Genomic DNA, 27800 nt, shown 5'->3' on the forward strand with positions numbered 1-27800 from the left:
GTGCAAAGCTGTCATCATGGCAAAGGGTGGCTACTTTGAAGAATCTCAAATGTAAGATATTTTGATTTGTTTAAAAAAATTTGGTTACTACAGGATTCAATAGGTGTTATTTCATAGTTTTTATGTCTTCACTATTGTTCTACAATGTAGAAAATAGTAAAAAAAATATAGAAAAGCCCTTGAATGAGTAGGCGTGTCCAAACTTTCGACTGGTACTTTATATACTGAGACCCCTCACCGTATCAAAGGTTATACCTGTTGTTGTGGGAAAAGGGTATTTGAAGTACAATCAGGGTAATGTTTCCTGTTAGGAGAGAGCTGTGTACTTATTTTAATGCTCTTAATAATACTATGACCGACTGATGTATTCTATTGTAAAGAGGAGAAGGACAAGGATCTATGTGTATGCACAGAATTTCTGTGTATAAGGGGGTAGGCTTCAGGGGAGGGATATGGGCATGAGGTTCATGGAAATGTTATGGAAAAGATTTCTGTTCAAAACAGAATAATGTTGATGATTATTGCCTGTGATGTAAACAATGTCACTTTGTTTCTTTAAAAAGCTAAGAAATGAAATGGAATGAACAAACTTTGTGTCACATGTCTGTTTCCTAGATATATGACAGTGTTATTCAGATCTAATGATATAATTCCCTAAACAAACAAAGTATTCAGTCAGTCTAGCCCAGGGGTGTCAAACTCCTCCCATGGAGGGCCTAGTGTCTGCTGGTGTTTGTTTAGGTCTCAATTGAAAGGAAAAACCAACCAGGCGAGGGGAGTTCCTTACTAATTAGTGACCTTAATTCATCAATCAAGTAAGGGAGGAGTGAACCTGCAGATACTCAGCCCTCCATGGAATGAGTTTGACAAGTGGCCTAGACTCTAATAAGCCATCAGTGAGTACACCGTGAAGGAAGGATAAAAGTCACGATCAATCCGATGTCTGTATTGGCCGTGCAGCATTTACAGTGATATGGCCTCTGCAGAGGTCAGGGTATTCATTCTTCTTGCGCTTTGCCGAGCAGCGCAAAACTGTTGTGAATGAAGTTGTCAACAAAGTGAGTTTGTGTTCATACAGGACCTTCCGCCTTCACCGACCATCAACCAATCATGCCAATGCGGAGCTTCACGGAGCCCTCCGTATTGTTACAAAATGTGAGGCACACAGCGATGCGGTACAGAGCTCAATTTGGCCTCTGCATGCCTCCCGAGGCTCCGCAAATGCCTCACGCCATCCGTATTGCGCCTCCGACCACATTTGCAGATCATGCATAAATGAGCTTTAAGGCTGGGGGACAAAGGCGGTGCTGCTTGGCTGTATGTGTGTATAATCCCAGTCTCCCTAAATACAGACAGTCCCAGTCCTTCCTCCACCTTATACACATACAGTATGTCACCTCATAGCATCAGAGGCTTCTGAATCCACACAACATACACACAGTGTTGGTAAGGACTATGTAAGGGTGGTTGTAACACACAAATACACAGCTATTTCTTCCCAAACCTTCTTTCACTATTTGAGTGGAACTTAATGTGATTTAGCATACAATATAAACCCGTGATTATGGATGAAGTTGTACAATAGGAAAAACAAGAAGAGGAGATACAATTGAGACTGTTTAATGTTTCAGCTCAGGTCTATCTGAAGACATTTCACGAAGATACATTTTTATGGAAAGTGTTTCGCTACTAACTAATTTTAGTAAATGTCTCAACATTTACAGTTATTTCTTCATACAGTCTACTGTGGTTTGGACTAAAATAAAAGTACATTTTTAGATGAGAATATATCTGAAGTGTTGGGCTCCCGAGTGGCGCAGCGGTCTAAGGCACAGGCAGTGCAAGAGGTGTCACTGTAGTCCGTGGTTTATAACCAGGCAGCATCACATCCAGCGGTGATTAGGAGTCCCATGGGGCTGCGCACAATTAGCCTAAAGTCATCCGGGATTGGCTGGGGTAGGCTGACGTCATTGTAAATAAGAATTTGTTCTTAACTGACTTGCCTTGCTAAATTACTATTCTTTTTTAAAACAGATGTTTCAGCTACATTTTGTAGTGCTTCAGTCATCATTTGAATGATGATGAGAAGCCTAGCAAGCTTATGGTTTTATCTACAGGTCAGTGACTTCTTCTGCATGTAAAGAAAACGTGTGCATGTTTCATTAATGTTCTCCTGTGAACAGAATGTTCTTTGCAGACCTTATTGAATCTCTACAATTACATAGCACCCTCTTGTGTTCACTGACACAAGCGGTTGCCCTGCAATGCAGGATGGAATCAAAGCATATTAACTACCAAAATTAAGCAAGACATTTTGGTCATTAAAACAAGGACATTGTTCAAGAAAATAAAAAACTATTCATATTGTGACAAAAAGTGAAAAAATTCAAGGAAAAGCTGCTTTCCTTCCTGAATGGAATACATTCGATCTTAATGATTTCCAGAGATGTGTGGTGGAGAGGCCTTCCTCTCACACACCCACCCCTGGCTCTCCATGTGGTCTGGACTCATTGAGGGCTGGGTGGGATCACCAGTCAAGAGGGCACAATCAGCATAATATTCAGAATCATCCTGAGGAGGATCAAACAAAGGTTAAAATTAACTTATTACAAAACATTTCCTTAATGAAGTACTGTACATAATACAAAAAGGATTATGAGAGATTGGATTGTTCTGAACCTCTGTGGCACCATCTGCAGAACCCTCGGTCATATCCCTCAGCTCACGGACCCAAAGGTGCTGTCCTCTGGCCCTGGCCACCAACCAAACCTATGTATTCAAACTCATGCGTTTAATCTTTATGAATTTTACAACTTTAGCTCAGTATAAATATTTTTGAACTGAAAATGTATGACCGGACACTGAAAGTTAATTGTATTCTATATACTTACACTGCAAGCATATACAATTTCACAGACAGAGTATACATGCTGTATACATACATACCGTGTTATGTGGCTGCAATGTGGTCAGAGTAGCGTTGTTCTGCTGACAGAAGCTATCAGCAGCTAAGCAATCCCCCACACTCTGCCAGAATAGATAGAACCCATTGTGATGGAGATGCCACCCTTCTTCATTCTGTCTGAAATCTGAACATAAGCATACTCTTATTGGCAGTTAGGGCTCCTCCATGCTGTTGAAATATCCCAGTGTGAAAGGTAACCACGTCAAATGTGGTGAATATATAATGTTAGTGGTGAATCCTAACTTCCAGTTAAATCCATTTTTTTTACATCATGCATTAATGTCAATGAGAGACTAAGTGAAAATGTGACTTGGAAGTTAGGATTCGCCAGTAATGAAATAGAACACAGTACTTTCTAATTAAACAACTACAACTACAGCAAGACATTCCACATGTTGTGTTTCATCTTGATCTACTAAATAGAGGTCATTTGTGTGATTTATTGAACATATATAGTACAGTAGCCATATGAAGTCACCCACCTCCATTTGTAGATGACAATGACCCGGCGAAATGGGAATCTAGCAAAAAATAACAACAAAGCTGCTCTTTTAAAAAATATGTATTTAATCCTGAGACGACTAATAGGTTGAACAGGTTTGGGTCTTGTATAGTTTAACCGACCAATAATATTCAGGTTTCAGAGTATGAACTACAAGAGTAGAACACTTGGTTAGGAACAGTGGTTGGTGACAGACATAGCTGTCTTTTACACCCAAACCCCAGCTATACTTCATTTTTAGAACCTCACACAATAAACATCACATCAAATCAAATATTCAGTAGTGCATATTGTTGATTCAATTACTTACAGTGAACTCCAACAATTGCCAGAATGATAATCAGTAAAAGTGCATTGAAGAGGAGTAGAGGGAACACAGGCGTTTTCCGTTGCATCCTGTTATGTGGCTCTGAAATGCAGAAGTGACACAATTAGATTAATACTGTCTCGTCAATAATACTTGATTATTAGTCATGCAGGACTACATAGTCATTTAGTAATTTAAAGTCACAACTGACCGATTTCATTTGAGTGTACTAGAAAATATGAACAAAATACTCACTTGCCTGTCTCTGTATTGACGGTATGTTTGGAGACCGAAGAGACTGGTAGATGTTTTCTGTTCCAGGTGTCCCTGCACCTGGGGTCTGTAACCCTGTGGCATCCTCATAATCATTCATTGGAATGCTGCACCTTTCAGACAGCTCCATTGCATCCCAATCTAAGTCAAATACCTAACTGACAGAGAAAGCAGAAGCATGAATTTTCTTTCAACATTCGGGACCACAACCACAAAACTGAGTCATTTTTTCCCTCTTTGCACTTGCTATCTTGTGACGAAAGCAAAGTTGCCATGTCCGCGATTTTTCTGCGAATTGGTCTACTTTGAAAAAGATGTCGCAGATGAAAATGTCTTTGTGGCGAGTTTAGGCATACTTCTCAATTTCACCGCAACCGACATGCCATTTCTCTTATATGCTATATATATATATATATATCAGGCAGTGAGCATGCTGTTATTGGGTGAGTGAGTGAGTGAATGGTGGGGGAGGGGTGTGTTTATTAATATGTTCATAAAACATATTAATGCCCAATAACTGATATAACAGCGACAAGAATTTAAAAAGGACTTTAGGCGCACAAGAGCTCTTTAGGTACATTCGCTCAGAAGTGGTTTAAAGTCAAATGTTTTACTCATGCACAGTTCTAGGGTCTGGAGCGCTGCGCGTGTGGAAATTGGAAATGGAAGTTATGGAACTCCCTAGCATGCTTCTGTTATGGGAAAAAGTCCACAATGAAAATTACATTAAATGTGCAGAATGATAGGCTACATTTTCCTCAGTTGGCCATCAAATAGACTATTCATTTATATGCCATTGTAGGCTACTGTAACCTCATATTTGATACAATAAATATGTTGAAATTAAGATATCACTGGAGTCATCGCAAATCAGTTTGTGCCAGTTGTGTAGCGTACCTGAAGCTGGCAAACATATTTAATAAACAGCATATTACTCTATTGTTGTAGCCTTGTGTTATTATGCAAATATTAATGGCCATGTTTAGTTAATTCAATTCAAATCAAATTGTATTTATCACATATCCCTGAATACAACAGGTGTAGTAGACCTTACAGTGAAATGCTTACTTACAAGCCCTTAACCAACAATGGTTTAAGAAGTTTTAATAATAATAAAAAAAATGTGTTAAGTAAAAAATAGAAGATTAAAGTAACAAATAATTAAACAGCAGCAGTAAAATAACAAGCAAGGCTATACACAGGGGGTACCGGTACAGAGTCAATGTGCAGGGCCACCGGTTAGTCAAGGTGATTGAGGTAATAAGTGCGTGTAGGTAGAGTAGAAGTGACCATGCATAGATAATAAACAGAGAGTAGCAGCAGTGTAAAAGAGGGGTCTGGCTAGCCCTTTGATTAGCTGTTCAGGAGTCTTATGGCTTGGGGGTAGAAGCTGTTAAGAAGCCTTTTGGACCTAGACTTGGCGCTCCAGTACCGCTTGCTGCGCCGTAGCAGAGAGAACCGTCTACGAGGGATGGCTGGAGTCTCTGACAATTTTCAGGGCCTTCCTCTGACACCGCCTGGTGTAGAGGTCCTGGATGGCAGGAAGCTTGACCCAAGTGATGTACTGCGCCAATTATCAATTAAAATTATCAATTGAGATCATGGTCACAGCTCTATTGCAAATGTATCATTCTCTGCATTTAATGTCAGTTTCATCGTGGACATTTCCCTGAAATGAGATGTTGGCCTATCAGTGGCTATAGGCTACCTGCATCTAGCTCAGCAAACCATGGCAAAGTTGAATTACAATTATAAACCCACATTTTAGTCAGTAGCAGTGTCTATTGAAATAAAAATGAAATCTCGCAAATAGGCCATTTATACCAGTTTGTAGTCTCAACATCTGACACATAATAACTAATAATAACACATAATAACACATCATAACACATAATAAAGGCCCAGTTGCCAGAAAATAGGCTAACATTCTTTTTAAAAGTTTGTCTAGTGTTTCTCGCATAGACATTTCGAGATCTTCCATCCAACTTTCATCACTCAAACTCTCCTGTCGGATTTATGTATACAATGCATTCAGAAAGTATTCAGACCCTTTTATGTTTTCCACAATTTGTTACTTTACAGCCTTATTCTAAAATGGATTAAATAAGAAATATCTGAATACTTTCCCGAGGGCACTTTATAGGGTCACTCCTGTACTCATCATATCAGATGACACACCTCTGCAGCCCCCACCCCACCCCACCCCCACCTGGGCCCCAAGGAGATGAGGGGATGTGGGGGGGGACATGAGGTACTGTGGGGGTGGTGTTGGGTTAGCGTGGGGGGCTTTGGGGGTGATGGAGGGGGTCAGGGGTTCTTAGATAATCAGTGGCGTCTAATGACCCCTCCAGAGAGACTGTGCCTTAATCCACTACACCCTAGAGAGCTAATGGGGTTGCCACACACACTCACACGCACAGACACAAACACACACACACACAGATACACAGCGCCTCGCCCCCACACACATCTGTGGATAAGGTCGTTGTTGCAGTATGGGGCCAAGCTGCCGCCAAATCACCTCAACTCGTGTGTGATTATCATTTTGCTGGGTCTGTTCACACATCAGACCAACACTTCCTGTTATGCCAACAGCACACACATGCATTTTCAATGACAACCATAAGGCAACACAGGCATGTGGGTGTGATCACTGCCCCACCGTATCATAATGTGATAAACACAGTAGCCCAGTGGTGGGGAGAGGGGATGTGATAAGGAATGAGGCTACAGAATAATAGGAAAAAGTGTTCTGAGGGAAAAGAGTAGGGAAGGTAGTATGGCTGAAGAGAGACAAGACTTATACTTTTTTTAAACTAGGTAAGTCAGTTAACAAAATCTCATTTACAATGACAGCCTACACCGGCCAAACCCAGAAGACCCTGGGCCAATTATGCACAGCCCTATGGGACTCCCAATCACAGCCAGTTGTGATACAGCCTGGATTTGAACCAGAGTGTCTGTAGTGATGTGCTTAGCACTGAGATGCAGTGCCTTGGACCACTGCACCACTCAGGAGCCCCCAAACAATAGGGGATAGAGGAGGGTAGTGTGGCTGAAGAGAGACAAGACAATAGAGGATTGAGGGAGGGTAGTGTGGCTGAAGAGAGACAAGACAATAGAGGATTGAGGGAGGGTAGTGTGGCTGAAGAGAGACAAGACAATAGAGGATAGAGGAGGGTAGTGTGGCTGAAGAGAGACAAGACAATAGAGGATTAGTGTGGCTGAGGAGGACAAGACAATAGAGGATTGAGGAGGAGGGTAGTGTGGCTGAAGAGAGACAAGACAATAGAGGATTGAGGGGGTAGTGGCTGGCAAGACAATAGAGGATAGAGAGAGTGTGGCAAGACAAGACAATAGAGGATTGAGGAGGGTAGTGTGGCTGAAGAGAGACAAGACAATAGAGGATTGAGGGAGGGTAGTGTGGCTGAAGAGAGACAAGACAATAGAGGATAGAGGGAGGGTAGTGTGGCTGAAGAGAGACAAGACAATAGAGGATTGAGGGAGGGTAGTGTGGCTGAAGAGAGACAAGACAATAGAGGATTGAGGGAGGGTAGTGTGGCTGAAGAGAGACAAGACAATGAAGAGAGACAAGACAATAGAGGATTGAGGGAGGGTAGTGTGGCTGAAGAGAGACAAGACAATAGAGGATTGAGGAGGGTAGTGTGGCTGAAGAGAGACAAGACAATAGAGGATAGAGGAGGGTAGTGTGGCTGAAGAGAGACAAGACAATAGAGGATTGAGGAGGGTAGTGTGGCTGAAGAGAGACAAGACAATAGAGGATAGAGGAGGGTAGTGTGGCTGAAAGAGACAAGACAATAGAGGATAGAGGAAGTAGTGTGGCTGAAGAGAGACAAGACAATAGAGGATTGAGGGAGGGTAGTGTGGCTGAAGAGAGACAAGACAATAGAGGATTGAGGGAGGGTAGTGTGGCTGAAGAGAGACAAGACAATAGAGGATAGAGGAGGGTAGTGTGGCTGAAGAGAGACAAGACAATAGAGGATTGAGGGAGGGTAGTGTGGCTGAAGAGAGACAAGACAATAGAGGATAGAGGAGGGTAGTGTGGCTGAAGAGAGACAAGACAATAGAGGATAGAGGAGGGTAGTGTGGCTGAAGAGAGACAAGACAATAGAGGATTGAGGGAGGGTAGTGTGGCTGAAGAGAGACAAGACAATAGAGGATAGAGGAGGGTAGTGTGGCTGAAGAGAGACAAGACAATAGAGGATTGAGGGAGGGTAGTGTGGCTGAAGAGAGACAAGACAATAGAGGATTGAGGAGGGTAGTGTGGCTGAAGAGAGACAAGACAATAGAGGATAGAGGAGGGAGGGTAGTGTGGCTGAAGAGAGACAAGACTGAGGAAGTGTGGCTGAAGAGAGACAAGACAATAGAGGATAGAGGAGGGTAGTGTGGCTGAAGAGAGACAAGACAATAGAGGATTGAGGAGGGTAGTGTGGCTGAAGAGAGACAAGACAATAGAGGATTGAGGGAGGGTAGTGTGGCTGAAGAGAGACAAGACAATAGAGGATTGAGGGAGGGTGAGGGAGGGTAGTGTGGCTGAAGAGAGACAAGACAATAGAGGATTGAGGGAGGGTAGTGTGGCTGAAGAGAGACAAGACAATAGAGGAGTGTGGCTGAAGAGAGACAAGACAATAGAGGGAGGGAGGGTAGTGTGGCTGAAGAGAGACAAGACAATAGAGGATAGAGGGAGGGTAGTGTGGCTGAAGAGAGACAAGACAATAGAGGAGTGTGGCTGAAGAGAGACAAGACAATAGAGGGAGGGTAGTGTGGCTGAAGAGAGACAAGACAATAGAGGATAGAGGGAGGGTAGTGTGGCTGAAGAGAGACAAGACAATAGAGGATAGAGGAGGGTAGTGTGGCTGAAGAGAGACAAGACAATAGAGGATAGAGGAGGGTAGTGTGGCTGAAGAGAGACAAGACAATAGAGGATTGAGGAGGGTAGTGTGGCTGAAGAGAGACAAGACAATAGAGGATTGAGGGAGGGTAGTGTGGCTGAAGAGAGACAAGACAATAGAGGATAGAGGAGGGTAGTGTGGCTGAAGAGAGACAAGACAATAGAGGATAGAGGAGGGTAGTGTGGCTGAAGAGAGACAAGACAATAGAGGATAGAGGAGGGTAGTGTGGCTGAAGAGAGACAAGACAATAGAGGATAGAGGAGGGTAGTGTGGCTGAAGAGAGACAAGACAATAGAGGATAGAGGAGGGTAGTGTGGCTGAAGAGAGACAAGACAATAGAGGATGAAGAGAGACAAGACAATAGAGGGAGGGTAGTGTGGCTGAAGAGAGACAAGACAATAGAGGATAGAGGAGGGTAGTGTGGCTGAAGAGAGACAAGACAATAGAGGATAGAGGAGGGTAGTGTGGCTGAAGAGAGACAAGACAATAGGGGATAGAGGAGGGTAGTGTGGCTGAAGAGAGACAAGACAATAGAGGATAGAGGAGGGTAGTGTGGCTGAAGAGAGACAAGGGAGTAGAGTTAGAAGGGGTGGGGTGGACGGAAGGGTGGAGGAATAGAGTTGGAGGGATGGAGGGGCTGGAGGGGTGGATGAGTAGAGGCGGAGAGGTATAGGGGTTGGAGGGATGGAGGGCTAGGCTGTGGTGGTGACATTGTGACTGTCTGTCCCCAGAGAGATTTCTCTGAGGCTATGGGTTTGAATGGACTCCTTCCAAGGGGTAAGCTAATAAGTAATCTAAGAGCCACACACACACACACACACACACACACACACACACACACACACACACACACACACACACACACACACACACACACACACACACACACACACACACACACACACACACACACACACACACACACACAGTACACTCGCTTATTTAGGCTATGGGGTCCATTTTGCATGAAATAAACAAGGGTTAGGTCCTGCCCATAAAAGGAAAGCAGGAAATCACAGCTTGCTTTTGCGACAGTATGGATTTGAATCAGCTTGAGTGCTGTTGTAATATGAAGACTAAAGAGTACTAAGTACTAAAGAGGACCTGATGAGTACTAAAGAGGAAGCCTTCACCCGCTCTCTTATTTAATGGACATTTTAAAGGATCTCAACCCTGTTTACAAGCAATGCTTTACAAGAAATTCCATAAATTGCTTGAGAGCCAAACAAAGCAAGTAACAAAAAGCAGATATCCTCCTTAAGTTGTATATGTTGTCATGAGGTATTTTTGCCTTTTGTCCAGGGTTGCCAGGTTAAGCAGAAGTTTCTAGAACAATGACCCCTCAAAACCCTCCCACAAGCCCAAAAACAAGCCCAAAAACTGAAATACCTTATTTACATAAGTATTCAGACCCTTTGCTATGAGACACACAATTGAGTGCAGGTGTATCCTGTATCCATTGATCATCCTTGAAATGTTTCTTAAACTTGATTGGAGTCCACCTGTGGTAAATTCAATTGATTGGACATGATTTGGAAAGGCACACACCTGTCTATATAAGGTCCCACAGCAAAAACCAAGCCATGAGTTCGAAGGAATTGTCCGTAGAGCTCAGAGATTGGATTGTGTTGAGGCACAGATCTGGGGAAGGACACCAAAACATTTCTGCAGCATTGAAGGTCCCCAAGAACACAGTGGTCTCCATCATTCTTAAATGGAAGAAGTTTGGAACCAAGATTGAACTCTTTGACCTGAATGCCAAGCGTCATGTCTGGAGGAAACCTGTTGCCATCCTTACGGTGAAGCATGGTGGTGGCAGCATCATGATGTGGGGATGTTTTTCAGCGGCAGGGACTGGGAGACTAGTCAGGATCGAGGCAAAGATGAATGGAGAAAAGTACAGAGAGATCCTTGATGAAAACCTGCTCTAGAGCTCTCAGGACCTCAGCCTGGGGCAAAGGTTCATCTTCCAGCAGGACAACAACCCTAGGAAATACGGCCAAGACAAGTCTTTGGGACAAGTCTCAATGTCCTTGAGTGGCCCAGTCAGAGCCCGGACTTGAACCTGATTGAACATCTCTGGAGAGACCTGAAAATAGCTGTGCAGCAATGCTCCCCATCGAACCTGACAGAGCATGAGAAGATCTGCAGAGAAGAATGGGAGAAACTCCCAAAATACAGGTGTGTCAAGCTTGTAGCGTCATACCGAAGAAAGCTTGAGGCTGTAATCGCTGCCAAAGATACTTTAACAAAGTACTGAGTACTTAAGTGTCTGGATACTTATGTAAATGTGATATTTAACTTTTTTTTAAAATATAAATTAGCAAACATTTCTGTAAAACAGTTTTTGCTTTATCTTTATGGGGTATTGTGTGTAGATTGATGGGGGGGTGATTATTTAATCCATTTTTTGAACAAGGCTCTAACCTAACAAAATGTGGAAAAAGTCAAGGGGTCTTAATACTTTCTGAAGGCACTGTAGCTATATCCTGCAGAAGGGGTCTGGAGGGCTTTGAAGAGATTATTTAGATGAACAGTCCTCCATGCACCAGTCACCTCTCACCAGAAGGTGGCAGTCGAAGAAGCTATTTCAAGAGGTAGTTTGAAGGGGTTTGGAGGTGCATAGGGTTTTAAGGAAGACACTTGATTTCCCATCAGCCATATCAGAAATCAGTCCCTAATTAGGAGGCAGATTAAAATAGGTAGATTGCAGCCCTTGACGACTGGACCTGTGCACACCTGCCTGCTCCCATTGACCTGGTTCAAGATATATTGTCATCTTTCCAACATCCTCTCCCCATACAGTCCTCCCTGCACCAGTTCCCCTTCCCCACCAGATGGCAGACAGAGATCGATGATGTACAGAAACCCTGGATTGAAGCAACGATACAGAGCAACAGTAATGGTGCACTTTTATAAGCACAAGTCTATGGGGAAATGAATGTCATTTTTGTATGGGTTTTTGGATAAACACTGAAAATAAGGTCTGTGTTAAACAGGCTTAGGAGATCTTATACGTTTAGTTCTGTAAGATCATGTTCGTCAGCTAACATCACTTTTGTAAATTTTGAATAATTTATCTAACCAAAGAAGTACATAAAGCACATAAAAGCTTCATATTTCATAAAGATCTGTTTAACTGATTGATATGACCTCATAGAACAACAGGTATAAGATCTCGCAAGCTTGTCATTTTTTTTTTTTTACAATGGAGGAGTACCAAAATGGCTGCAAGGTGGCTTCAATACAGCGCCCCCTGTCAGTCATCCAAGCTATATACACATCATTGATAGACACACAGATACTGTGTTTGGCAAAGGGCCATGTTTATATTAGGGACAAGTTATTCTGCTAAATTTGCACCTGATGTTCTCCTTAATGAAGACAGAGGAAAAGCCCCGTAGAGAGCTGTGCTAGAGCCACGTCTCAGGACAGAATGTCATAATAATAGGCAGTAATTAAGACATCAGTATGTACACACGACACACACACACACAACAGACACACACACATACAGTTGTGAGAGGATAAATTGAACAAAGCCCTTTCCTCAGCCCTGATTTGGAAAACAAATCAAGTATGATAATAAATGCATCTGTCAACTCTAATGTATTTACGTATGTCGTTCATTGTCAGATTGTCCATCTCTGACACAATATCATATTTTAAGGTGTTATTTTCAACTGAGGGTGATATGATTCTCTTTTTGCATGAATCAATCTAAGTAGAATATTGAACAAAACTAGACTATTGAACGAAACAGTAGACCATTGAACTTAACAGTAGAATATTGAACAAAACAGTAGAATATTGAATGAAACTGTTCTTTTCAATATTAGAGTATATACAATATGAGCAAGAGTTGTTATGTGGGTGTGTGTGTGTTTGTGCTCTATGTCAGGCAGTGTTCATTAGGCTCAGAGTAGAGTATAGGTTCATCGGTCCTGGGGCTTTCCTGTACTAATCACCCTGCTGCCATTAGGAAGTGTCCATTAGTCTGCTTTCTTCCCCTCAACAAACCACTCCCTCTTCAGTACACCTCAGAGACACACAGTCTCTCTCTCTCTCTCTCTCTCTCTCTCTCTCTCGTCACACTTTCCCTGTTCCTTTAGATCAGTACCTGTGGTAGCTTTGTCAAAGAAATGAAAGGTCTGATGTTAAACAAATATGCAGTGTAAGTGGCGGTTCAGCACCACTGAAGCGGACAGCGGCGTGATCGGAATTCCAAAGTTCAGCACCACCACTTCAGTACCAATTCTCAAGCTATAAATATGGCCTTGAGTTTTTCCTGTTTAGGTCACATGGTCTGACAAAAACCCAGGGTTCAATTCATGAAGTGTTCCTGCACTGCATATCAGTGAATGGGACCCAGCCCAATGCTGCAGTGCAGGGCCTTTATTTGCTGTAACAGTGCTTTGTTACTGTACAGCCAGCATGTTTTACATGAAACCCTCTACACCTGAACAGCCCTTTTCTCCACCCCTCTATCCTTCAACACATCCCTCCTCCAACCCCTCCACCACAACCCTGTTCCACCGTAGAGCGAGATATGAAGACAAGACATCACTTTTTCATCAGGAGGAGTGAGATCAAACTCTTGGCCTCTTCCTTCCCTGCGGTGGAATTCCCACACAGTGTTGGCTTGATGGGATACATTTTTCATAGGGCGCCATGTGCTGCTGTGTCACTCCTAGCTGCGGGGCATTGGAAAGGCGTATTATATGAAGAAAAATATGAAATATTAAAGTCTCACTTCACCGAGCGGAGAACACTAGGAGCCACTTGTATCATGGTCCCAAAATAAAGAAGAGTATAGAGAAGAGAGAAAGAAAGAGGGGGATCAGCAGAGCCACGGGAAGTAGGGGTGCTGAGAGTGCTGCAGCACACCCTGAACATTTTTTGAAGAAGAAAATTGCAGCACCCCAACCCCCAAACGACTTCCTTTGGCTATGGGGATCAGGGGTAGAGTTCAGAGGACATAAATCAGTGGTCAGTGGATGGGGTGTGTGCAGAAGATAAAAACACACCCGGGACATGTCCATATGACAAATTAGCCTGTATGGGACATGTCTCCTCTCCTCTCACAGCATTACCATAACGATCTGTCTATCTGGGATATTACTGGTGCCTTAAGAATATACAGGTGTGTGTGTGTGTGTGTGTGTAGTGAAGAGAGTAAGCACACAGTCAGTCTGTCTGTCACTGTCAATACACTGCGGTAGGATCAGAGCAGGTACACAGCGCTATACCATATAGCCGTCAATCACAGGAGATCACAGATGCTGAGGGACTCTCAGTGATCCACCAATGACAGGCCATCAAACTGATGACACAAGCATAACCCGACATAACCCCCTCTGGCATAAAAAAATATGAAATTGAAATGATATATTGTACTGTTAAACACACGCATGCACACACATAAATTGCTAATGAATTCTACAAATCACTATACATATGCTTATTTTTTACATATGGTGACCAATACTGTGTAAAAAAAATATGGATGAAACATTCGATTTTAGAGACTCATTCACCTTGAATGCATTTTTTAATTACAGTAGTCTGTAAATATTCTATGATCCTTTTGTAGGTTTACACTAATTCATAACTCACTTAAATGTTATTAAATATAACATTAAAAACATTTCCCTGAATGCATCAAACACTACAGAATGGAAGGACCAACCAATCTCATGAAGAAAATACTGTTTGAGTTGCAATCAAGCTAATATTTTAAATAGTAAGTTTATTCTATGCAGTAATAAGTGGCAGATGCTTTTGGTAAAGGACTAGTCAAAGGAATGAGACATTCATGCTTCCTTTCTCAGTTGAATTTATTTGAATTCAAATGCTGCTTCCGGTAGGGAAGCAGAACACAAACACACACACAAATCGCTATGGCCATATGACACAGAAACCGCCTACCGCTGAGAGTTGACACAAGATGGGGCTTGAACAGTGGGAGAACTAACAAGAGAGAAAGACAGAGAGAGTGAGAAGACAGAAGAGTGAATGAAAGAGTATCAAATCAAATGTATTTATATAGCCCTTTGTACATCAGCTGATATCTCAAAGTGCTGTACAGAAACCCAGCCTAAAACCCCAAACAGCAAGCAATGCAGGTGTAGAAGCACAGTGGCTAGGGAAAAACTCCCTAGAAAGGCCAAAACCTAGGAAGAAACCTAGAGAGGAACCAGGCTATGAGGGGTGGCCAGTCCTCTTCTGGCTGTGCCGGGTGGAGATAACAGAACATGGCCAAGATGTTCAAATGTTCATAAATGACCAGCATGGTCAAATAATAATAATCACAGTAGTTGTTGAGGGTGCAGCAAGTCAGCACCTCGGGCGTAAATGTCAGTTGGCTTTTCATAGCCGATCATTAAGAATATCTCTACCACTCCTGCTGTCTCTAGAGAGTTGAAAACAGCAGATCTGGGACAGGTAGCACGTCCGGTGAACAGGTCAAGATTCCATAGACGCAGGCAGAACAGTTGAAAATGGAGCAGCAGCACGGCCAGGTGGACTGGGGACAGCAAGGAGTCATCATTCCAGGTAGTCCTGAGGCATGGTCCTAGGGCTCAGGTCCTCTGAGTGAGAGAAAGAGAGAAAGAGAGAATTAGATGAGAGAGCATACTTAAATTCCCACAGGACACCGGATAAGACAGGAGAAGTACTCCAGATATAACAAACTGACCCTAGCCCCCCGACACAAACTACTGCAGCATAAATACTGGAGGCTGAGACAGGAGGGGTCAGGACACACTGTGGCCCCATCCGATGATACCCCCGGACAGGGCCAAACAGGAAGGATATAACCCCACCCACTTTGCCAAAGCACAGCCCCCACACCACTAGAGGGATATCTTCAACCACCAACTTACCATCCTGAGACAAGTATATACTGTACTCTATATCATCTACTGCATCTTGCCATCTTTATGTAATACATGTATCACTAGCCACTTAAAACTATGCCACTTTATGTTTATAAACCCTACATTACGCATCTCATATGTACATACTGTACTCTATACCATCTACTGCATCTTGCCTATGCCGTTCTGTACCATCACTCATTCATATATCTTTATGTACATATTCTTTATCCCTTTACATGTGTGTGTATAAGGTAGTAGTTGTGGAATTGTTAGGTTTGGTTACTCGTTGGTTATTACTGCATTGTCAGAACCTGAAGCACAAGCATTTCGCTACACTTGCATTAACATCTGCTAACCATGTGTATGTGACAAATAAAATTGGATTTGATTTGAGTATAGCCCACAAAGATCTCCGACCGGGACAACCCAAGGGGAGGCGCCAATCCAGACAGGAAGATCACGTATCAGGGAAGGAGAGGGGTGATTGACTTTCATAATAACACAGCAGCTGAAAATTAATCAATCAGTCAATCAAATGTTACTTATAAAGCCCTTTTTACGTCACCAACATTAGAGTTACCCGGCCTAGACCTCAAGGAGCAGGCTGAAGCAAAGAAAACTCCCTAGAAAGAAAAATAAATATTGAGAGCAATCAGACTCAAACGGATAAGATGGACAGGATAGGCTGTGTGTAGATCCAATGGAGGTAGAGGTCACAGGTGAGGAGGGATCAGCAGCATGACCAGGTGGACTTAGGACAGGCACATCAGGGTGTCGTGTCTTCAGCAGCTGCAGTAGGAACAAAGAGAGAGAAAGACAGAGTTAGTGGCAACATGCCGAAGACCACACATAAGATAAAGCAGGTAGAACCCCAGCACATAAACTATTGCAGCTTAAATACTGGGAACAGGGGCGGTCAAGAGATCATGGATCCGTCAGAGTCACCCCAGATGGAGCCAATCAGGAAAGGATTAAGGTTAGGGTTATGGTTAAAGGTTAGGGATGAACCATGATGTGGACACTCCAAAAAGGGTTCTTTTGCTGTCCCCAAAGGAGAACCCTTTTTAGATCCACACAGGGTTCTACATGGAACCCAAAAGGGTTCTACCTGGAACCAAAAGGGTTCTCTTATGAGGACAGACGAAAAAACCTTTTAGGTTCTAGAATACACCTAGATAGAGTGTAGGGTTAGGGTTCAAGTTTGTTTATTTTGTGATATACACATGATATACTGTACATGCTAATGGAGTACACAGTGCAACAACATGCTTACTTGCAGGCTCACCACTCGACATTACAACAACAATAGGAAAGTAAGTAGGCTAAGTGTATAAAAGAGTAATAACAATAAATGTTCAATGAATAGAAATAGGATAAACATTGAGCAAAAATATAATACAAGAAGGAACTCAAACAAATTAAAGTAGGACATTTACATTTACATTACATTTACATTTAAGTCATTTGGCAGACGCTCTTATCCAGAGCGACTTACATATGTATATTGTGCAACAGCTTGTGGAGTAATAATAAGTCCAGTAGCAGCAGTCATGAAGTGGCCGTGTAGCATTGATGTGTGTGAATGGGAGTGTTTGTGTGTGTGTTTGAGCCTTTGTGTTGACGTGTGTTAGTGAGTGCATGTGTGCTAAGGTGCTGGGAGTGAGTGTAAGAGAGGTTATTGCTATGGTTGGTGTTGAACAGTGATGTGGACATGAAGGTAGGGTTAGGGTTAAGGTAGGAACCAGGATGTGAGACCATGATGTCTGTGTGTGTCTGAGGGTAACACAAGTCAGTCAACCAGTATCTGATGGCTGCATCCGGAGACTCCCAACCTTGAGCCTAGGCACAGACTTAGCAGAGACCCTAAGACAGCATTTAAAGAAACCTTAAATGGGCAGTGCAGTCAAAAACATAATTTTTCCATATTTTCCTGTGTTTTATAAATATAGTGTGAAATTGTGTAAGTTATGATAATGCACTTTTAGTGTAAGAGCTGTTTGAAAATGACATCACCAGGCACTATAAGTTAATAGATCAATAACAAAGAGAGTTTGCCCTCCTCTCTGCCAATAACAGCTAGTTTTCAGGTTACACATCGCTAATGTTTGGCTCCTCCAATATGGCCCCTCTCTCAGACTACTCCCAGACAGTCCTAGCAAAGCTAAGAAGCTATTTTGGTTTCTTTTTGACCATTTTAATTGAGAACAATCACAGCAAGCTTAATTGTTACCCATAAATGATTTGATATTGAGATAAAAAACGTCTGCATAGGCCCTTTAAGCCTGAAGCAGGGAGTGGTGAACATGTCTTTGTTGGTAGATAGCTATGAGCTTGGGTCTGGGACTGTTGGTCTTCTAGGAAACCAGAGAGCAGGGTCATATCAGAACTAACTGGGCTGGATCTAAGAGATGAGATTTCTGAAGGTGGCAGATGTTTTATTGACTACTGTTCCCCCTGGAAGGGATGGGTTGTGTAATAACCCACCTACTGGTTTACACACTCAACACTCCTCCCCTGACAGAAGAACATGCCCTGATATCAAACCAACTTCAATAAAACTCAGAAATAAATAAATAATTTCAAAAACAATTACTTTGCCAACATATTTGCATACTATATTGTGTAGCATCAAATGGTAGCTAAGTGTATTCCACAGAATAAGGTCTGATTCCTCTTTCTCTCAATCTGCTGCATCAACGGCTCACTTACTGGCACAACCATCTCACCCCATAGAGAGAGTGTGTGTGTGTGTGTCCCCTCTGCTGCTCATCCAGAGAGGACATCCCTCCACTCTATGCTCTCTGCTCCAGGGCCCAAACTCCCCTCCAAGTCCTGTGATCACACACCTGCTGTTGGCATGGTGGAAAGAGTGTGTAGGGGGGAAAGGAAGAGGGGTACACAATGGAAACAGATTGTGCTATTGTCACAGTAAGGACTGTAGCAAAACAATATACTAGTCCCCTGTCCTCCCCCCTCATGCCCTTTTCAAAGAATGTCAGCTTGAGTCTTTTATCAGCGTCTGTGGGGGGTTGGAGGTAAATGGTAGGCAGGTAGGTGACTAAATGATGCAGATCTGGTCTGGCTGTTCAGGGAGCAGTGGCCATGACAGCTTTAAAGCAGACTGTGGTTACTGTGTTGAGGGCCATCCCTGATCTTATCAATTCTCTCATTTGACTAAATTCCAGAGTGTAGAGATACAACAACTGATCATTTCACATAAGAGGTATTTAAACAAAATATTAAACATTATATATATATATATATAGTTTATTTTTTATTGTATTTTTAAATGTGTTATTATTGGCACGTCCACATCCTCTTAGGGGGACAAAAGTAACTGTTATGTTAGTTTTCCAGCGTTTTTGATACATGTACATATTACATGCCACTATATATTTACATAAACTGGGGAAGAGTGATTTAATATGGTACTTAAATTAATACGGGAACAAGTTTGTTTGTCCTTTAGATACTATATAAACAAATGTAAACATGCTCAGTCAAGTTCTTTAGACACAGCTATTGCTGTCACAAATCAACTCAACAAAGCTTGGTGTCTTCCATCAATGTGAAATTCAAATAAAACCCAATGATGAACTCCAAACGACCATCTAAGTGGTGCAAATGTGTGTCTGTGTGTGATTGTCCCAGGGGATTGTCTGCTCTGTGATCCAGGAGATGTGGTGACCGCGACGGGCAGAGACGACAGTGCTAGGCTAACGAGTGGGGAGCTCCATCCATCTTTCCCAGCCAGGTTATTGATCGGGAGGGAAATCACACAAAGCTGTTTTCCGACTGATCCCTGACTCCAACAGCCTGGTGACAAGGCTCCCCAGACACACTCCCTGTCCTGGGAACGCCTAGGATTTAGGAATGGGAACAATAAGTACCGTTCCCAATGAAAAACTTTGGGTGCATCTCAATACTCTAAAGTTGCTTCCTCTCCTTGTTGCTTCTCCTTTATTTTGCTTGTACTGATCTGATTTAGCCAGAATAAGTGACGTCAATATAATGGATGCATGCTACGCCACGTGTCTGCTTTCATCTGTACAATTCGTTGACATCAATACAGATGAAGGAAAGGAGACAAGGAGGCGTGTAATACCAGCACTTTAGAGTCCTTTTTTAAATGTGTTCCTTGATTTGGTTTATTGGACCCATGCCCCATTATTCATCCAGTTTGGTTGCACTTCAGAAAGGTTTCACTGGTTTATACATGAATCATTAGAGACATTTCCCTACCAGGTCAGTCAATAGTGGTCACATATGATCTGCACCTAACACTTTAGAATGGCTTCCTTTATTGGCATTCACTTTAAAACCAGCATATAATTAGAGCTATTGACAAGCAAAGAACAGCTACTATTATTCATCTTCACTATAATCAGAATTACCATTCTGATGCAAATGTTTGTGGTTCACCATGATCCTCCATGGAATGTGTTATTATGGTGCTAGAGATGACCCAGCTCAAAACATGGAAATAAATCCTACATCTATTTACAACAGCAGCAGCAGATAATAGTATAGACAGTATGGTGTGTTCACCAATGGGTATTGTAGACTAAATAACAATATGGTGTGTTCACCAATGGGTATTGTAGACTAAATAACAATATGGTGTGTTCACCAATGGGTATTGTAGACTAAATAACAATATGGTGTGTTCACCAATGGGTATTGTAGACTAAATAACAATATGGTGTGTTCACCAATGGGTATTGTAGACTAAATAACAATATGGTGTGTTCACCAATGGGTATTGTAGACTAAATAACAATATGGTGTGTTCACCAATGGGTATTGTAGACTAAATAACAATATGGTGTGTTCACCAATGGGTATTGTAGACTAATAACAATATGGTGTGTTCACCAATAGGTATTGTAGGCTAAATAACAATATGGTGTGTTCACCAATAGGTATTGTAGACTAAATAACAATATGGTGTGTCCATTAAATGGTATTGTAGACTAAATAACAATATGGTGTGTTCACCAATGGGTATTGTAGACTAAATAACAATATGGTGTGTTCACCAATAGGTATTGTAGGCTAAATAACAATATGGTGTGTCCATTAAATGGTATTGTAGACTAAATAACAATATGGTGTGTTCATGAATGGGTATTGTAGATTTAATACTACTGTTATTTAATAATGTTATTAATAATATTAATAATGTTATTTAATAACGATATGGTGTGTTCATGAATGGGTACTGTAGATGAAATAACAATATGGTGTGTTCATGAATGGGTACTGTAGATGAAATAACGATATGGTGTGTTCATGAATAGGTATTGTAGATTTAATACTACTGTTATTTAATAATGTTATGAATAATATTAATAATGTTATTTAATAACGATATGGTGCGTTCATGAATGGGTACTGTAGATTTAATACTACTGTTATTTAATAATGTTATTAATAATATTAATAATGTTATTTAATAACGATATGGTGTGTTCATGAATGGGTATTGTAGATTTAATACTACTGTTATTTAATAATGTTATTAATAATGTTATTTAATAACGATATGGTGTGTTCATGAATGGGTACTGTAGATTTAATACTACTGTTATTTAATAATGTTATTAATAATGTTATTTAATAACGATATGGTGTGTTCATGAATGGGTACTGTAGATTTAATACTACTGTTATTTAATAATGTTATTAATAATATTAATAATGTTATTTAATAACGATATGTTGCGTTCATGAATGGGTATTGTAGATTTAATACTACTGTTATTTAATAATGTTATTAATAATATTAATAATGTTATTTAATAACGATATGGTAAGTTCATGAATGGGTATTGTAGATTTAATACTACTGTTATTTAATAATGTTATTAATAATATTAATAATGTTATTTAATAACAATATGGTGTGTTCATGAATGGGTACTGCAGATGAAATAACGATATGGTGTGTTCATGAATGGGTACTGTAGATGAAATAACGATATGGTGTGTTCATGAATGGGTACTGCAGATGAAATAACGATATGGTGTGTTCATGAATGGGTACTGTAGATGAAATAACGATATGGTGTGTTCATGAATGGGTACTGTAGATGAAATAACGATATGGTGTGGTCATGAATGGGTAATGTAGATGAAATAACGATATGGTGTGTTCATGAATGGGTACTGCAGATGAAATAACAATATGAAAAAGTCAGTTGGTCTACTGGAGATGTTCCACAGACATGGACAGACAGTACAGACAACATGCAGAGACAGTAAGGTCATTAATACTGTTGAGTCAGGTCAGAGACGGTAAGATCATTAATAGTGTTGAGTCAGGTCAGAGACGGTAAGGTCATTAATACTGTTAATAGTGTTGAGTCAGGTCAGAGACGGTGAGATCATTAATAGTGTTGAGTCAGGTCAGAGACGGTAAGGTCATTAATACTGTTAATACTGTTGAGTCAGGTCAGAGACGGTAAGATCATTAATACTGTTGAGTCAGGTCAGAGACAGTAAGGTCATTAATACTGTTGAGTCAGGTCAGAGAAAGTAAGGTCATTAATAGTGTTGAGTCAGGTCAGAGACGGTAAGGTCATTAATACTGTTAATATTGTTGAGTCAGGTCAGAGACGGTAAGATCATTAATACTGTTGAGTCAGGTCAGAGACGGTAAGATCATTAATACTGTTGAGTCAGGTCAGAGACGGTAAGATCATTAATACTGTTGAGTCAGGTCAGAGACGGTAAGATCATTAATACTGTTGAGTCAGGTCAGAGACGGTAAGATCATTAATACTGTTGAGTCAGGTCAGAGACAGTAAGGTCATTAATACTGTTGAGTCAGGTCAGAGACAGTAAGATCATTAATAGTGTTGAGTCAGGTCAGAGACGGTAAGGTCATTAATGCTGTTGAGTCAGGTCAGAGACGGTAAGGTCATTAATACTGTTGAGTCAGGTCAGAGACGGTAAGGTCATTAATACTGTTGAGTCAGGTCAGAGACGGTAAGGTCATTAATACTGTTGAGTCAGGTCAGAGACGGTAAGGTCATTAATACTGTTGAGTCAGGTCAGAGACGGTAAGATCATTAATACTGTTGAGTCAGGTCAGAGACGGTAAGGTCATTAATAGTGTTGAGTCAGGTCAGAGACGGTAAGGTCATTAATACTGTTGAGTCAGGTCAGAGACGGTAAGATCATTAATAGTGTTGAGTCAGGTCAGAGACGGTAAGGTCATTAATACTGTTAATACTGTTGAGTCAGGTCAGAGACGGTAAGGTCATTAATACTGTTGAGTCAGGTCAGAGACAGTAAGGTCATTAATACTGTTAATACTGTTGAGTCAGGTCAGAGACGGTAAGGTCATTAATACTGTTGAGTCAGGTCAGAGACGGTAAGGTCATTAATACTGTTGAGTCAGGTCAGAGACGGTAAGGTCATTAATACTGTTGAGTCAGGTCAGAGACAGTAAGGTCATTAATACTGTTGAGTCAGGTCAGAGACGGTAAGGTCATTAATACTGTTGAGTCAGGTCAGAGACGGTAAGGTCATTAATACTGTTGAGTCAGGTCAGAGACAGTAAGGTCATTAATACTGTTGAGTCAGGTCAGAGACGGTAAGGTCATTAATACTGTTGAGTCAGGTCAGAGACGGTAAGATCATTAATACTGTTGAGTCAGGTCAGAGACGGTAAGGTCATTAATACTGTTGAGTCAGGTCAGAGACGGTAAGATCATTAATACTGTTGAGTCAGGTCAGAGACGGTAAGATCATTAATAGTGTTGAGTCAGGTCAGAGACGGTAAGTTCATTAATACTGTTAATACTGTTGAGTCAGGTCAGAGACGGTAAGGTCATTAATACTGTTGAGTCAGGTCAGAGACGGTAAGATCATTAATACTGTTAATACTGTTGAGTCAGGTCAGAGACGGTAAGATCATTAATACTGTTAATACTGTTGAGTCAGGTCAGAGGTCATTAATACTGTTGAGTCAGGTAAGGTCATTAATACTGTTGAGTCAGGTCAGAGACGGTAAGGTCATTAATACTGTTGAGTCAGGTCAGAGACAGTAAGGTCATTAATACTGTTGAGTCAGGTCAGAGACGGTAAGGTCATTAATACTGTTGAGTCAGGTCAGAGACGGTAAGATCATTAATACTGTTGAGTCAGGTCAGAGACGGTAAGGTCATTAATACTGTTGAGTCAGGTCAGAGACGGTAAGGTCATTAATACTGTTAATACTGTTGAGTCAGGTCAGAGACGGTAAGGTCATTAATACTGTTGAGTCAGGTCAGAGACGGTAAGGTCATTAATACACAGTAAGGTCATTAATACTGTTGAGTCAGGTCAGAGGTCCAGTAAGGTCATTAATACTGTTGAGTCAGGTCAGAGACGGTAAGGTCATTAATACTGTTGAGTCAGGTCAGAGACGGTAAGGTCATTAATACTGTTGAGTCAGGTCAGAGACGGTAAGGTCATTAATACTGTTAATACTGTTGAGTCAGGTCAGAGACGGTAAGATCATTAATACTGTTGAGTCAGGTCAGAGACGGTAAGATCATTAATACTGTTGAGTCAGGTCAGAGACGGTAAGATCATTAATAGTGTTGAGTCAGGTCAGAGACGGTAAGATCATTAATAGTGTTGAGTCAGGTCAGAGACGGTAAGATCATTAATACTGTTGAGTCAGGTCAGAGACGGTAAGGTCATTAATACTGTTGAGTCAGGTCAGAGATCATTAATACTGTTGAGTCAGGTCAGAGACGGTAAGGTCATTAATACTGTTGAGTCAGGTCAGAGACGGTAAGGTCATTAATACTGTTGAGTCAGGTCAGAGACGGTGAGGTCATTAATACTGTTGAGTCAGGTCAGAGACGGTAAGATCATTAATACTGTTAATACTGTTGAGTCAGGTCAGAGACGGTAAGGTCATTAATACTGTTGAGTCAGGTCAGAGACGGTAAGGTCATTAATACTGTTGAGTCAGGTCAGAGACGGTAAGGTCATTAATACTGTTGAGTCAGGTCAGAGACAGTAAGGTCATTAATACTGTTGAGTCAGGTCAGAGACGGTAAGATCATTAATACTGTTGAGTCAGGTCAGAGACGGTAAGGTCATTAATAGTGTTGAGTCAGGTCAGAGACGGTAAGGTCATTAATACTGTTAATACTGTTGAGTCAGGTCAGAGACGGTAAGATCATTAATACTGTTGAGTCAGGTCAGAGACGGTAAGGTCATTAATACTGTTGAGTCAGGTCAGAGACGGTAAGGTCATTAATACTGTTAATAGTGTTGAGTCAGGTCAGAGACGGTAAGGTCATTAATACTGTTGAGTCAGGTCAGAGACGGTAAGGTCATTAATAGTGTTGAGTCAGGTCAGAGACGGTAAGGTCATTAATACTGTTGAGTCAGGTCAGAGACAGTAAGATCATTAATAGTGTTGAGTCAGGTCAGAGACGGTAAGGTCATTAATACTGTTGAGTCAGGTCAGAGACGGTAAGATCATTAATACTGTTGAGTCAGGTCAGAGACGGTAAGGTCATTAATACTGTTGAGTCAGGTCAGAGACGGTAAGATCATTAATAGTGTTGAGTCAGGTCAGAGACGGTAAGATCATTAATAGTGTTGAGTCAGGTCAGAGACGGTAAGATCATTAATACTGTTGAGTCAGGTCAGAGTCATTAATACTGTTGAGTCAGGTAAGATCATTAATACTGTTGAGTCAGGTCAGAGACGGTAAGATCATTAATAGTGTTGAGTCAGGTCAGAGACGGTAAGTTCATTAATACTGTTAATACTGTTGAGTCAGGTCAGAGACGGTAAGATCATTAATACTGTTAATACTGTTGAGTCAGGTCAGAGACGGTAAGATCATTAATACTGTTAATACTGTTGAGTCAGGTCAGAGACGGTAAGATCATTAATAGTGTTGAGTCAGGTCAGAGACGGTAAGTTCATTAATACTGTTAATACTGTTGAGTCAGGTCAGAGACGGTAAGATCATTAATACTGTTGAGTAAGATCATTAATACTGTTAATACTGTTGAGTCAGGTCAGAGGCGGTAAGATCATTAATACTGTTGAGTCATTCATTAATAGTGTTGAGTCAGGTCAGAGACGGTAAGGTCATTAATACTGTTAATACTGTTGAGTCAGGTCAGAGACGGTAAGATCATTAATACTGTTGAGTCAGGTCAGAGACGGTAAGATCATTAATACTGTTGAGTCAGGTCAGAGACGGTAAGATCATTAATACTGTTAATACTGTTGAGTCAGGTCAGAGACGGTAAGATCATTAATACTGTTGAGTCAGGTCAGAGACGGTAAGATCATTAATACTGTTGAGTCAGGTCACTGTTGAGTCAGGTCAGAGACGGTAAGGTCATTAATACTGTTGAGTCAGGTCAGAACGGTAAGATCATTAATACTGTTGAGGTCAGGTCAGAGAGGTCGGTAAGGTCATTAATACTGTTGAGTCAGGTCAGAGACGGTAAGGTCATTAATAATAGGTCATTAATACTGTTGAGTCAGGTCAGAGTCATTAATACTGTTGAGTCAGGTCAGAGACGGTAAGGTCATTAATACTGTTGAGTCAGGTCAGAGACGGTAAGATCATTAATACTGTTGAGTCAGGTCAGAGACGGTAAGATCATTAATAGTGTTGAGTCAGGTCAGAGACGGTAAGATCATTAATACTGTTGAGTCAGGTCAGAGACGGTAAGGTCATTAATAGTGTTGAGTCAGGTCAGAGACGGTAAGGTCATTAATAGTGTTAATACTGTTGAGTCAGGTCAGAGACGGTAAGGTCATTAATACTGTTGAGTCAGGTCAGGTCAGTCAGGTCAGACGGTAAGGTCATTAATACTGTTGAGTCAGGTCAGAGACGGTAAGTCATTAATATTGTTGAGTCAGGTAAGAGACGGTAAGGTCATTAATACTGTTGAGTCAGGTCAGAGACAGTAAGATCATTAATAGTGTTGAGTCAGGTCAGAGACGGTAAGGTCATTAATACTGTTGAGTCAGGTCAGAGACAGTAAGATCATTAATAGTGTTGAGTCAGGTCAGAGACGGTAAGGTCATTAATAGTGTTGAGTCAGGTCAGAGACGGTAAGATCATTAATAGTGTTGAGTCAGGTCAGAGACGGTAAGGTCATTAATACTGTTGAGTCAGGTCAGAGACGGTAAGGTCTGTTGAGTCAGGTACGGTAAGATCATTAATACTGTTGAGTCAGGTCAGAGACGGTAAGATCATTAATAGTGTTGAGTCAGGTCAGAGACGGTAAGATCATTAATAGTGTTGAGTCAGGTCAGAGACGGTAAGATCATTAATACTGTTGAGTCAGGTCAGAGACGGTAAGATCATTAATACTGTTGAGTCAGGTCAGAGACGGTAAGATCATTAATACTGTTGAGTCAGGTCAGAGACGGTAAGATCATTAATACTGTTGAGTCAGGTCAGAGACGGTAAGATCATTAATACTGTTGAGTCAGGTCAGAGACGGTAAGATCATTAATAGTGTTGAGTCAGGTCAGAGACGGTAAGGTCATTAATACTGTTAATACTGTTGAGTCAGGTCAGAGACGGTAAGATCATTAATACTGTTGAGTCAGGTCAGAGACGGTAAGATCATTAATACTGTTGAGTCAGGTCAGAGACGGTAAGATCATTAATACTGTTGAGTCAGGTCAGAGACGGTAAGATCATTAATACTGTTGAGTCAGGTCAGAGACGGTAAGGTCATTAATACTGTTGAGTCAGGTCAGAGACAGTAAGGTCATTAATAGTGTTGAGTCAGGTCAGAGACGGTAAGGTCATTAATACTGTTGAGTCAGGTCAGAGACGGTAAGATCATTAATACTGTTGAGTCAGGTCAGAGACGGTAAGATCATTAATACTGTTGAGTCAGGTCAGAGACGGTAAGATCATTAATCATTAATACTGTTGAGTCAGGTCAGGTCAGAGAGGTCATTAATA

At 41.3% G+C, this 27800-nt stretch overlaps 1 protein-coding gene across 2 annotated transcripts; it reads right to left on the reverse strand.

The window, feature by feature from the left end:
* Positions 1-1604: 1604 nt before the first annotated feature.
* On the reverse strand, positions 1605-4197 carry LOC135549191 (uncharacterized). 2 transcript variants are annotated; one of them, XM_064979228.1, is made up of 6 exons: positions 4030-4197; positions 3778-3876; positions 3448-3486; positions 2947-3027; positions 2680-2769; positions 1605-2571 (listed from the first exon to the last, which is right to left on the reverse strand). In XM_064979228.1, exons 3-6 carry the CDS (start codon positions 3451-3453, stop codon positions 2431-2433), a joined length of 318 nt encoding a protein of 105 aa, XP_064835300.1. In that variant the 5' UTR covers positions 3454-3486; positions 3778-3876; positions 4030-4197; the 3' UTR covers positions 1605-2430. The 2 variants fall into 2 exon arrangements, with proteins under 2 accessions (XP_064835300.1, XP_064835299.1); XM_064979227.1 differs by having other exon boundaries at positions 2947-3089.
* Between the last annotated feature and the right edge of the window lie 23603 nt (positions 4198-27800).

The sequence above is a fragment of the Oncorhynchus masou genome, chromosome 12 (genome assembly GCF_036934945.1).
Source record: "Oncorhynchus masou masou isolate Uvic2021 chromosome 12, UVic_Omas_1.1, whole genome shotgun sequence".
NCBI classification, from domain to species: Eukaryota; Metazoa; Chordata; class Actinopteri; order Salmoniformes; family Salmonidae; genus Oncorhynchus; species Oncorhynchus masou.